The 13258-nt window shown below is 33.1% G+C and overlaps 1 protein-coding gene and 1 non-coding gene across 3 annotated transcripts in view; one reads left to right on the top strand and one right to left on the bottom strand.

The window, feature by feature from the left end:
• PRDM5 (PR/SET domain 5) overlaps positions 1–13258 on the bottom strand; it is a 198074-nt gene that overhangs the window by 92375 nt on the left and 92441 nt on the right. Inside the window, exons 5-10 of one of the 2 annotated variants that reach the window (XM_072755333.1) lie at positions 11428–11602; positions 10185–10277; positions 9791–9912; positions 5923–6002; positions 1801–1885; positions 372–529 (exon numbers count right to left, since the gene is read on the bottom strand). In XM_072755333.1, coding sequence (XP_072611434.1) covers positions 372–529; positions 1801–1885; positions 5923–6002; positions 9791–9912; positions 10185–10277; positions 11428–11602 — 713 coding nt within the window. The remainder of the gene's footprint in view (positions 1–371; positions 530–1800; positions 1886–5922; positions 6003–9790; positions 9913–10184; positions 10278–11427; positions 11603–13258) is intronic. The other variant, XM_072755334.1, reaches the window with a different exon arrangement.
• On the top strand, positions 4551–4655 carry LOC112933648 (U6 spliceosomal RNA). Its single transcript, XR_003237711.1, has one exon. It is a non-coding gene; the product is annotated as a U6 spliceosomal RNA (small nuclear RNA).

The following is a 13258-nucleotide window of genomic DNA, read 5'->3' as shown; positions in this document are numbered from 1 at the left end:
ACATGATCCCAGAGTCCGAAGATCAAGCCCCACATTGGGCTTCCTGCTCAGCGAGGAGTCTGCTTCTCCCTCTATCCCTCACTGCCGCACCCCCCGCCATGCCTACTTTCTCTCTCTCTCTCAAGTAAATCAATAAAATCTTAAAAAAAAAAAAAAAAAAAGAACAGTTTCAACAAGAGTACGGAAGACAGAAACAAGGCCAGACAGGGTTGTGGCCTGAGTGAGGAGGTAGAAAATATAAGCAAAATCGTCCTCTAAGGATTCCACGTGTTCAGCATGTCCAGATATACAAAAACCTCTTTAAAAAATAAACAATGAGAAAAAAGATCCACAAAATACTAATACTAATACTAATACTAATAAGGTTTTACCTTCTTGTGATTCTTGTAAACATTCCTGTGGGCAAATCCCTTTCCACAAAGCTTGCATTTGTAAGGCTTATCTTCACTGTGTATCACTTTATGGGCGCCCACTTGATCGAGCCTCTTGAAAGATTTATTACAAATCTCACAATTATAGGGTCGTTTTTCTGTGAAAAAAATGAGTGAAGACAATCTCACATCTATATAAAGGTAAGGGATAAAAAGGGAAATAGCCTTACCATATATTACTTCTTATGGATAAGTCAACTAAGACATGATTGAAACAACTGAAAAAAAAAAATCTACTTACCAATCCATTTATGTTAGATATGTGGGCCTATTCACAGAAGAAATGTGAGCTAGTTCTTTAATATACCTATATGGTAAACTACATGTATAAAATAGCTTAAATGTGAGGATGAAATTTAAATTCAAGGAAAAAAAAATCTTACTTCCAGATGAAAATTCTGCTGATAGGCGTGAGTTTAAACAAGGGATACAACTTCAAACGCCATGAGTAGCCTGACAGCAATAAAAAAGTAAACGACAGACCTGCCTACTACTCAAACAAGTGGATCCGATACAGGCACAGCTTCAATTCTCAGCAAAGACTACACACTTAAGTTGTATAAAATCCATATTTATGCAATGTTCATATAATGTTGACCATTAGACTTAAAAATTACTGTTTGTTTCAAACAAAGCATATCTGAACAGATCACCAGTGTGTGATCTATATTAATTTGCCAAAATATCTTTATCTGTCTCCAAGCAAAGTAGATATTCAAAAACACTCTGACTTCAATGGCCTCCAATTATAGACATTCTAAACCCTAGAGATTTCATAGAGCAAAATTTATTCTCAGATCTTATTTTTTTAAATCTGTATAATAGACCTATCACTCAAACTTGACTTAAAATGAAACTATGGCTTTAAAAACCTATATTCTCAAAATGTATTTATAAATTTCTCACGAACACTTATCGCTACCTTAGTTAGAATGCAATTTAGAAATTTAGAAGCTATAATTGTTGAATTCCTCCTAAAAAGTCAGACACTACGCTAGCACAATACATAATGATCTCATTTAACCTTCACAGCAATTTTGAAAGGTAGATACCTTTCACAGATAAAGAACAGAATCTAAGGCTCAGAAAGATTAAAAATTAAATGGTGACTCTGAAGGTCATCTAAATGGTTCAACCACCTTGGCTTTATAGAAGTCTAGAGAGGCTAATAAGTAACTTGTGCAAAATCACACAGCTAAAAATTTTTAAAAAATAAAATAAAAAAATTTTAAAAAAATCACACAGCTAGTTTTTGGCCAACCTAGAACTAAGAGCCAGGTCTCCTGATTACTACTCTCGGAGCTCCTGAAAATGACAAAGTGAATCTTTCATAGTGATTTCAATACAAATGGAAAAATAAATATTTTACCTGAGTGAGTGATCATATGACGTTTTAGCTGATTAGCTGATATAAATTTCTTCATACATTCCTGACAATCAAATATCTCATGAATCTGTAAAAGGTTAAGTGGACAGTTAACTGTCAAACCCAAATAAATTAGATAGAGCTCAAGTAAAAGTATAAACACGAGGGTAGCTTCTACTGTAAAAATTATGTATTATAATTCAGTTCTAATTTGTTCACACTGTTGTATATTAGCTGAAAATGCAATGAACATGTTACCTAGTAAAAACATATCATTAAAAGAAAATAAAGATTGTAGCACACTATTTAAATATGTGATTAGCTGACCTATTTGGTGCATGTTAAATTTCTACACTCTATAAAAAGTTCTACCTAATTTACATTAACTCTTTTTGTTAGGCATAAATTTAGATTTGAAAATATGTAACCTCTAGGCAATAGTGTTACCTTTACAGTAGTTAAATGGTTTTAAATTTAAATGTATACAATGCAGAGCAAAACTTTAATTACCATGAAAGGCAAGAAGATATATAATTCTGAAAAACACTTAGCTCACAGTGAAATTCTTACATGAGAGGAAGACCACAATAAAAAGAAAAGATCAAAAACCATAGTAAGTAAGAAGAGGAGGAGTATAACCTTAACAAACAACTGGCTAAATAATTATTACAACTGGATATTAAGTTTAGCTCTTTTCCTCTCATACACTAAATCAGAGAAATCACATAGGTGGTATGAAAAGTAGAAGCCCAGCTTATTATCAGAAACAATGCGCAAAGTTCTAAGAGGAATGTATTGCAAGAAGTCTTATATTAGAAATGTCGATCACTGCAATGAACAAGAGCATCATACTGTTTTGCAGAAGATTCAAAAAGAACTTTAGTAAAGTTACATTTATGTTTCAACCTCATTAAAGTAAAGGTAAAGCTCACAACACTAAACACCAGACAAGCAAAGGCCCTTTTGCAGAAAGCCAAGGTACTATGCTTATTCCTGCAGAATAACTAGGGCCTTGTAGACTGAAGTCAGGGCAGAGTACTATAAACTGGTACAGCAATGAGTAAAGAGTGGAGGACTGGGTGGTATCCTGGTAAATGGCTCCCTTGATAGAAGTGGTCATGGATGAACTCAAGACAGAGAGAGTGAAAAGGGGAGACAAGGCAGGGGAACAAAAGCTAGGGTAAAGTTAACAGATCCTAGGTCTACAGTCTGTGCCTTAATTCTATGGCCAACCATATGGCAAGTCTGAGGCTTCCAACCCATCTTCTGCTTCTTTGAGATCTGATTCTTGGTGAGTCAGGAAACTCATTTGGGAAAAGCAGAGAAAAGGGAGATAAGGCAGAAGCAGAACAATGTCTGCCCTCTGCTTACATACAGTGCCACCTAATCTCAATTAGTGAATATATGGAGTCCAGAGAGTACTACGATTCCTCAGAAAATAATGTGGGATCTGCATTAGTACTACGAAAGCAAGCACTACAGAGTACAAAAGAAAAACTTTCAGCCTGAGCCATTTTAAAGACAGCCTCTTCAGTCATCAAAGACCCTCTCTGTGGCTTTGGTTGAACAACTATGTTTAAGGAGCAAGATATTATATGTAATGTTTACTTAAAGATAGTAAGAACAGATTTATATTCTTAAACTCTTATGTTTCTGTAATATATGCCTTTTATAACAACATGCCCTCAAAAAGATGATATGCCTTCTGAATCATAAATAAATGAAAATATATTTAGTTTATTTTCATTTTAATATGAAGTCTATGTTAATATATAAAATTTTTAAAATCATTCATCCATATATAAAATGTTAACTGTTAAATAAAATACTGCAGAATAGTAAGTACCATTCACTTCTTAACTCTAGTGGTTCCTGAAACATGAACTATTTTTAAAGATTCAATTGAATGGATTTTTCATCATTATAAAATAAAATTTCACTGTACCTGAAAGTATTTTTGCATTGACCACCTTACTTACAGTGGAAAATTAAGGCCAAAACTATTTTTAAAAATCCTAAAAAAAACTTAACAAAGCAATCAAATTTCAAATGAAAATGATAGGTAGTATGATTTATTTATGCCTAATGTTAAATAAAGCACAATTTTAAAATGTCCAGCTTACTAATTGATATGGAGGGTAATAACCTACAATTTGAAGTTCCTAATTAAATACTTTTCAAAAATGATCATAGTATGTTTTATTATAATATAGGATAGTATAGAGCAATGTAAGATACTCTTCTAGACTATAATGTAATTTGGCATGTTCATAGGGTACCCTCTACTGGCAAGGGTAAATACTGCAACCAAGCTCTATTAGACATTCAACATCCTCAACTCTTAAGAATACAGTCAAAAATGGGAGTCAGTAAAAGCTTCCTATGGATTCAAAAAGGCTAAGTTAGAGGAGCTATGCTGTAATGAAGGAAGCATTGAGCTAATAAGGTCTTTGCATTTTGCAGAGATAACAGGAGTTCTGTGTTCTACCATCACCAAGTAATAGCTACCAAATATTCCTTGGGGAAAAGGTTCTTATGTTATAAAAAAATAAATGGAAAAGAGAACATTTTTCAGAAATATGCCCCACAACCAACTTTGCAGAAACATCCTATTTGGTAAAATCTTTCATTTGGTGAAACATCTTTAACTTCTTAAAATTTAAACAGACCAGAAATACATACAAGTAAGAAGATGATATTTAGAAAATATCTACTCAATTGGATCTAATCTTTTTGTCTCTGAAGCCATACAGGTGAAGTGAGCAGCACAAATACTAAAATTGAAATGACACAGTGAAGATTAGCAATGGTCCATGCACAAGAATTATACACAAATTCTTCAAGTGTTCCATATTTTTGAATAATTCTATAAGAAAACTATTTGGAAACTGGAAAAAAAAGTCTCATGGCACTTAGAGAAAAAATTAAAAGGCACAGATCATCCCAAGTCACATTTAATAAAAGAGAGAACAGGAGTCCAATGTTAAAGGGAATGTTAGGGACCAAAGATGACACCCAAAATCTTCACTTTCCACTACTTGTTACATTATTTCCCAAGAATCAAAATCACCCAACATTTAAAATATAACCTCAGACATCTTTGCAATCTAACTATCTCATGTGTTTATAGATTAATTCCATGCCACATGGTTAGAGGTATTAGAGTGAATATCATATGAATGTTAAAGCCCATCAGATTACTTTGGAATATGCCAATATACAAATAAAGAGATAAATTCATTTTGTAAACCATAAGAAAAGTAAAATTTTACATTCACTAGTACCATCTCCTCTCTTCTTCAATATTAAGTCACTAAAAGAAAGTATGTTCATAGATCTTCTGAAAAAATGTGAAATTAAAAATAATCATCCATATTTATTATAATATAAGATAGTTTGATATAATACTAATTTTTCTAAATGGCTATAATAAGAACAAAAATCTAAATTCTACTTTAGTTCTATTCTATTATAAATTCTATTAACTAATGTTGTTAGGGTTAATAACTACAATGTATTTTTCAGGTTGACTTTCCACATTAAAATAGCCAAAAGCTTTATGCTTATTATAAAATGTATTAAATTAGTTTTCTGCTAATATAAACATTCATTTTCCCTGCTAACAACACTTTGACATACTTGTACATTATTATAAGTTCTTCAAAATAATGAAGCTCTTGTCTTTTTTTTGCCATACTTAACTATACTACGCATCCATTTTATTTTTTATGCATCCATTTTAAAAACTAGATGCCACTGCAGAGCATATTATAAATACACAAAACTGTATGTTTTCATCAAATATATGGTATTTCCTGAGCAAACAGCAACTAACAAAGCTTGAAACTAAAGTGACATGTTGCAGTGAAAGGCTCAGCTAGACCTAATACTTTGCACTGGAGAAATACTTCTACTAACTCTGAACAAGAAACAACTCAAAATATATTTTTGCAAGAGTTTACTTTTCTGCATATAAATCATAAATTTTAGAATATGTTAGTGTATAAATTAATGACAAAGCACTGGCTTTACAATAAAAAAATCAACTAAAAATTTTCATGGCTGACACTATAAATGGCTAAAAGATCTTATACTCTGATGAGCATTAATCTTTATCTTACTGACCTTTCTATGTTCTTGTAGGCTTGATGGTGAAGAACACTTTTTATTGCACACTGAACATATGAGCTTTTTCTTAGGATCTCCTAAAATGCAAATAAAATGCCATCATGATTTAAATGAGAATATTAAGAAGAACATCAGATACAATGTTCTAGGTGATATATAATTTCTAAACAGGTATTTCATCTTCTTAGAATTCCAAAACTTTCAGTGTTATATCCATTAAAACTGAATTTTAAATTCTTTCTTCTTTTTTTTTTAAGATTTTATTTATTTATTCATGAGAGACACAGAGAGAAAGGCAGAGACATAGGCAGAGGGAGAAGCAGACTTTCTGCAGGGATCCTGATGTGGGCAGGACTCGATCCCAGGTCCCTGGGATCACACCCTGAGCCAAAGGCAGATACTCAGTCACTGAGCACCCCAGGTGCCCCTAAATTCTTTCTTCTTAAATTTGAAAAATATTCACCACGATATACCACCTTCTACATAGATAAAATAGGTCTTTCACTTTTCCATAAACTAATGTAAAATTAAGAGTTTTGCACAAATTACATGAAAAATTTTACTTGAAATTAATCAAATATATTTATACAAATGTGGATTTATTAACTTACAAGTTGATTTTACTAATTGCTTTAAATTTTAACAACATTTCATTTAATCATCTGGGTTTTCTAAGATATAATTCATAAATTATTCTTTCTAACACTAGATTCCTATAGAATCTATGAGCATACACTCTCTCGTCTTAATATTAAAAATCAGAATAAAATCTAATCAAGTAAAATAAAACATTATACTAGTATTCATATCAGTATACAAATTAAAATACAATTTTTTTTCTTCATAGTGATTATAGTAGCTTATTTCATATTTCAAATTTCAACAGTGGTTCTAGAAATGAAGACTCAATAGAACAGTTTTTAAAATATGATGTAATAACAGTATCATCTGTGTACTACCACAAATAACTAGAGTGTTTTTTCAATTTTTAATTAATTTCAAATATACAAAAAGTAAACAAATGATACAATGAATCACCATGTATCCATCACCTGGCCCCAACAGTGACAAATCGAGGGCTATCCCTGCCCCAACCTCAACCCCATCTACTCCACCATTTCTCTATTATTTTGAAAAAAATCCAAAATAAGTTTTAAAAAGTATTACAAAATGTTTTTTATCATAGGACTGTGCTTATGAAAGAAAAACACTTCTAGAAAAAGAAAATTATGAATTTTTGTCTCCTTCAAGTTACTTATTCCATATAATACACTATTTTTAGCATACTGAATATTAGAACCAAGAAAATTTTTCCTTGTGACTGACAAGCAAATACGGCTATTAAAGGAGAAAATTCTCCTAAGCAAAATGAGTATCTCTGTACATATAGACTGAATATACAACATGCCACTGAGAAAGAATATTTTCTAGCTCCCACTAGCTGTCACTTCCTTCAATCCATAGTCTTTTATTGCTCTATTTTATCCTTCGTACCAGCTGTCCTTGAGACTAGACCCTATCCTTTCCAAACAGTTAAGTGAGAGCCTGAGGGAGAGAAGAAAGAACTGAGACATCCCCAATCACATCTCTTACTTTAGCTCCATCTTCCTGCCACTGTCCCTGCAGGCAGAATCAGAGGCAATAAATACATCATAACCCCATCCCTATTCTTCAACCTTTTCTCTCCTCATGCCTTTCTGTTTTTCCTAGAACAGAAATACTAGTTTCTGTGAGAGAAAAAAAAATTTTTTAAAAGCTTATGACAATGTGCCTGAGAGTGTAGATAGATATTATCTCCCATAAATACAAAAACTCTCAGTTTTAGCATCCACAGAATCTAAGCAAAAGAAAAAAAATGGAAGTGGGTTAAGGAAGTCAGCCCTAAAAAAAAAAAAAAAAAAGGAAGTCAGCCTTCACTTCCTATTTCCTCCTGGGTAACTGTGAAGGTCCTTAGGACTCCAGCTTCCCTAGGTTGAAAAACAACAGCACCTACAAAGCCATAACTAGACTTTGTACTATTTTAGTTTTGCTATATTCAGGTAAGTCTGAATTTTTTACTTTCAGATTCAACTTACAAAAGTATGCAGGAACACATTATTTACAACTGTAGGAGACATATGAGAAATTAATACAATTGCACTGAATACAGAGTCACCTAAGTATTGTGAGTTTCAGTACAATGGGGGTTAAGTATGCTCCCAGGCATTCTACAGTCATGCGTGTGAACACTGCTTTGTTTGCTATTCTGAAGGTGGAATATCCTTTCTCCAAATGTCTGTGTATCTCACAGAAGAAAGGGGAGAAGCAAGAGAGAGTTGTGAATGAGAGACAGACTGTGTACTAATCCCAACAAAGCTATGTATAGTAATCCCTGATTAAATATGTACGTTCCATATTTTGTATGTTTCCACATAGAAACATAGAAATATTAAAAATTTCCTTTTATAAATTATTTCCTACAAAGTCACATGAGTTTCCAGAATCAGTAATATTATAATATCCAAGGCCAATTACAAGAAGCCTCAAAGAAATTATGCTTATAGCATAGCCTGAAAACCACATGCTCAATAACAAGAATGCAAGTTTCCAGAGTTTCAATATGCATCTGGTTTTTTACTTAGTTCAGCAAAGTTAACTTTAAAAATGACATGAAAGATTTGTTATAATACATTGCAGACAGAGATGGAGAAAATTAAGAACAGCACTTTAAACATAACAGCTTAAAAAAAAACGATCAAGACAAGTCTATCAAAAAATTATGCTTGCCTTTTGTAAGCATAGGAAAGGCCCAAGTAAAATGAATTCAGAAAAATGCCATCTTCCCTAAATCAGCCACATATTCTTCTAAAGGGAAAAAAAGAAGTCAGAACACTGTAAAGTCCTACTGATATCATTGTGAAGCTATATTTTGCAAGGCCTTACTTTCTACCTCCCAGAGCTTTCATATACAGCTCAGACTTAATATGCAGCCCAAACAGTGATGCCAGGTGGGAGCCAGTAGTCACACTAATACTGGCTTCTATACAACTTTAACATTAAAGGAGATACTTTTTGGAAAATGAGCAAACAGAGCATACAGAAGCTGAGTACTGATTATCCTGTTCTGGATGTGAGAGTAAGTAAGATGGAAGAAGAGAAACCCACTTTCCTCATATCCAGAGAAACATTTTTCCACACATTTCCCAGAAACACATAGGATATGAGGAGTTCCACAAACATCGGCCTCCTTTAAGGAAAAGATACTGAGGAAGTAAAAAGTTAACTCTGATGCTACAGCCATCTGTTGAACTCAGGGCAATAGATTCTATCCCTAAACCAAACTACATTTTTACCATGTGCTAAACAGATACAATCTAAGTGATAGTCAAATCTGTATTTGTTTTATTGTTTAGCTGGCCATTAGAAGGAATTCACAGAGTGCCTGCTTTATTAATCCAAATACATTCAATTCCCATGTCAAAATGCAGCTAGTAATTTTCTCCAATATAGGAGAAATATAAATTAAAAATGGAATTTCACTGTAAAAATATTAAGGCACAAGAGTACCCTGAGTTCACATTTCACCTTTAAATTGTTATTTAAACATATTAATTCTTAATACACCTGCCGACCAAGCTCAAGTAGGTTCTAGCTTAGGTTTCTGGCTCTGATGACTTCAGACAAGGAAAAATGATAAATACTGCTGAAATCAACTTGAAAAAGAAATAGTGTTCAGTGAAAGAAAAAAGTCGACAGCCAGAGCCTCACATCTGTGTGAGTACAATGCAAAAGCAAGCTCTCTCCTCAAGAACAAGAATTATAAACAGATCACTGCAGCCTGGGGAGAGGAGGCCCCTTTAAAAATGACCCTGCAGGGACTTCTCACCAGCATGGACGTTTTCCTGGTGTCTTCTGAGGGCATCCTTGCTCTTCAGCCTCTTCCCACAGCTGTCTGCCTTGCACACAAACCTGGCATCCCCCCGGCAGGTCTCCTGGTGCTGCTCAAAACTGCAAGACAACCAGGAATGGGGAAAAGGGTGAAGAGACAGTGAAGATCTATCGAAGTAATTCTTAAGCCTAATCATGGCAGGCTTTTGCAATGCATGCTCTCTAGCAGAGTTTGTGGGTCATGTCATGCATTACCTGAGCAGGTGAAAAGGAAAGTACTCAAATTCCCCCAGCAGCCTTATGATACTAAATCGCAACAAAGCTCGGACAGCACGCATGCTAAAAATGACCCACAACTATATAACAGCCATCTGAGAACTCAGACACAAAACCTCGATGCTGAACTGAAGGAAGAATTGCAAACAGAGCACTGAAAACTTCGTGAAGAATCCTTCAAACTGCTTTTCACTGTGCACTGAAGAACACTAAGGGGAAATAGGAAAAAAAAAAGAAACAAACAAAAAGAAATAAAAACTGGAAGCATAAGACAAAAACCTATGAAAATCTACTTTAAATAAAATTTTCTTTGTGATCTCGTTTTCATTCTGTCTTTTGGTCTTTGAAATTTTTAGTAGTACCTCATTTAACTGTAAGACCCAGCTCAGCAAAAGAATCTTTGGTGTATCTTCAATAAAAGCTGACTAGAATGCAGTTGTAAAGTCTATTCACTGAAAAGTATATAGCCTGTTGCTTTTTTTTTCAAGAGCCTAGGATAGAATTTCCAAATGTTGAATCTCTTGCTATTATAAAAGTTTAAGTTTTGAGCAGGAATTGTTCATTTCAAATTTCATAATCCAAGTAGATGCATATATGAAAATCATATTAATATAAAATATAGCATGTTTCAGAATTTTACTTTAATTAATAAAAAGATGAAACATTAAGTCTGTATGAAAGATTTCTTGCTCATACACAAGATGACATTCTTAAAATAAAATTATATGTATCTACTCACTTTCAATTATTAATGACACTGTAAAAATATTTAAGTAAAAAGATAACTCTATGCTATTAATAAAAATAGTCAAAATAATGTGTGCAGAGCAATGTGTGGTATCATTTAATTCATCTTAATATTGTTTCTCCTACACTGTTATGAAATAAACAGTGCTTCTTCCCCAAAATGTCGCTGTATTCATTATACTCTGAACCCTCTCCATTTCTTAAACTTTTCTTTTACTGATTTCAGAGGGATATCATATGCAGACAACTAAAACTTGATCTGCAGCCTCCAAGCACTAACTAAATTATGCATAACTGAATTTCAGATTAGGAAGCCAATGAGCCTGATATTTAATGGCAAGTAATTAAATGGGCAAAGAGTTATTACCATAAACAATGTTTACTTGTTGAAATTCATAATCAGGACATTTCAAAAATCAACATGTTATACGAAGAAAAGATAAGTTAATGACAATGACAATACAGAATGCTTATTTTCTTCTCTCCCTCTGTCTCACAAGCACACACACATACACACACACACTCACGCACTGGTTAGAAACTGAAACGAATCAAATGGAATAGTTAAAAAAGTGTTAACTTAGAATTTTAGATACTCTTTGCTGTACGCACTGTCTTTGCAAAGCCTGCTTAACTGGGAATTTCTTCCCACAGTTCTTGCACTTAAATTCTTTCTCTTCGGTAGGTTTCTGGTGTAATGTCTGAAGATGCTCAGCAAGAATTTCCTCACTGGTAAAACTCGAGTCACACTGGGGACAAGCATAGTCCTCTTTACAGCCAAGGCAATCTGCACATTTACAAGGAAACAGACTTATAAGACAAAAATTAAGAGCCAATTTTATCCTCATTTTAAAATCAAAATTAATTGTGTTTAATAGTATCAGAATAGTAAATGCTTATTATCTCTACCAGTATTAATAATGCTATCCACGAAAAGTAACAGGAAGTATCACCAAAGAAAAATGCATTATCTTTTAATTCATTTCTCTTGTGTGTCAGCAAATTAATACAAAACCAAAATCAAGTTTTAATTTGCCCTGTCATGTTAACTTTTTACATCAGAGTTATTACAAATGTCAAATGAAAAAGCAAAAGTTTTCCCTGAAACAGGTCATCTTGAGTTCACTGAGTACACAAAGAGAAAAAAATCCAACCAAGGCAAACTATGTGGAATTACCAAGGGGAATCTCACATATATGTGAAAAAGACCAAGGTCATAAAAACAGCACTCATTACGGCAGGTGTAGTCAGGCTCTACTGTGTCTCTAGCTTGTCAGTCCCTATGGACTGTCACAGCTTCACCCAAATCTCTCAAAGTGCACTATTTACATTAGAGATTTTTTCTGATTATTAAATAAAATTAGATTTAGAAAATAAGAAAGTAAAAATGACTAATAATCCCATAATAAAGAGACAACCACTTAATATATTCTCACATCCGATTTGTCTTTTGTCCATTCCTATTGTATACACAGTCTAAGAATAACTACAGTTATGATCATACTTTTTATGCAATTTCATCTGTTGCTCTTTTTTTTCATTTGACATTTTCTCAATTCAAAAAAGAAAACGTAAGGTACTATATTTACTTAACTAAAACTCTCTATTATTTGACATTTGAGCAGACTTTTTGTTTCTTTTGTGTTGTCAGTTTGTTCTGTGTTTTGGGTTTCTATTGGGGGTTGCTTTTATTAAATAAAAACTGGTTTCTAAAATAAAAATAACAATAATGTAAGTACCTAATTCATATGTTTTAAAAATCTGTTTAAGTTTCTGTGGATTGTTTTTACAAAAGTAATGGAATTTAATATTTGTTAACTAAAGAAAAATTGGGATAATAGGTAAGCAAGAGACTCATTTTTAAGCTAAAACAGTGGACACAATAATAACACACCTGTCGGGGGGGGGGTGACGTTAAAAAAAAAGTATTTAGAATACAAAAAGTACATCATAGGAAATGTAGTCAATAATATTGTAATTTGCATAAATAAATACCCCCCAAAAAGGAAATACAGAAATAATCCACATCACCCAAAGTCTGAAATTCAAAACAGCAAAATCCATATTTGAAAGAAGAGAAAGCCTGTCTACATCTTCCCCTTACATAATCCAAGTAAAATAAAGAAACAGAAGCAAAAACTGGCAATACAGGGAATGCTTACACTTTCTCAGCCAGCAGTAACATACAGTTAGAAGAGAAAATTCATATGAAAGACATTACTACCCTGAGGACTAAAGAAACTGGTGTCACTTCTGAAGTGGCTTCACTACACAAAATGAAAAAATACTCTCTGGTAAATTTCAGCCTATTACAAAATCTCAATACCTATAACATCATTCATATTTCTTTCAAACCCCATCAGGAGTAAAACACCACGTAACGGAAACAAGTCTCCATAATAATTGATTATTCCCCAGCAGATGGCAAACAAGAGACATCTCC

This window comes from Vulpes vulpes, chromosome 4 (genome assembly GCF_048418805.1).
Source record: "Vulpes vulpes isolate BD-2025 chromosome 4, VulVul3, whole genome shotgun sequence".
NCBI lineage: Eukaryota > Metazoa > Chordata > Mammalia > Carnivora > Canidae > Vulpes > Vulpes vulpes.
Note: the sequence above shows the minus strand (reverse complement) of the source record. Positions and strands in the feature narration are given on the sequence as shown.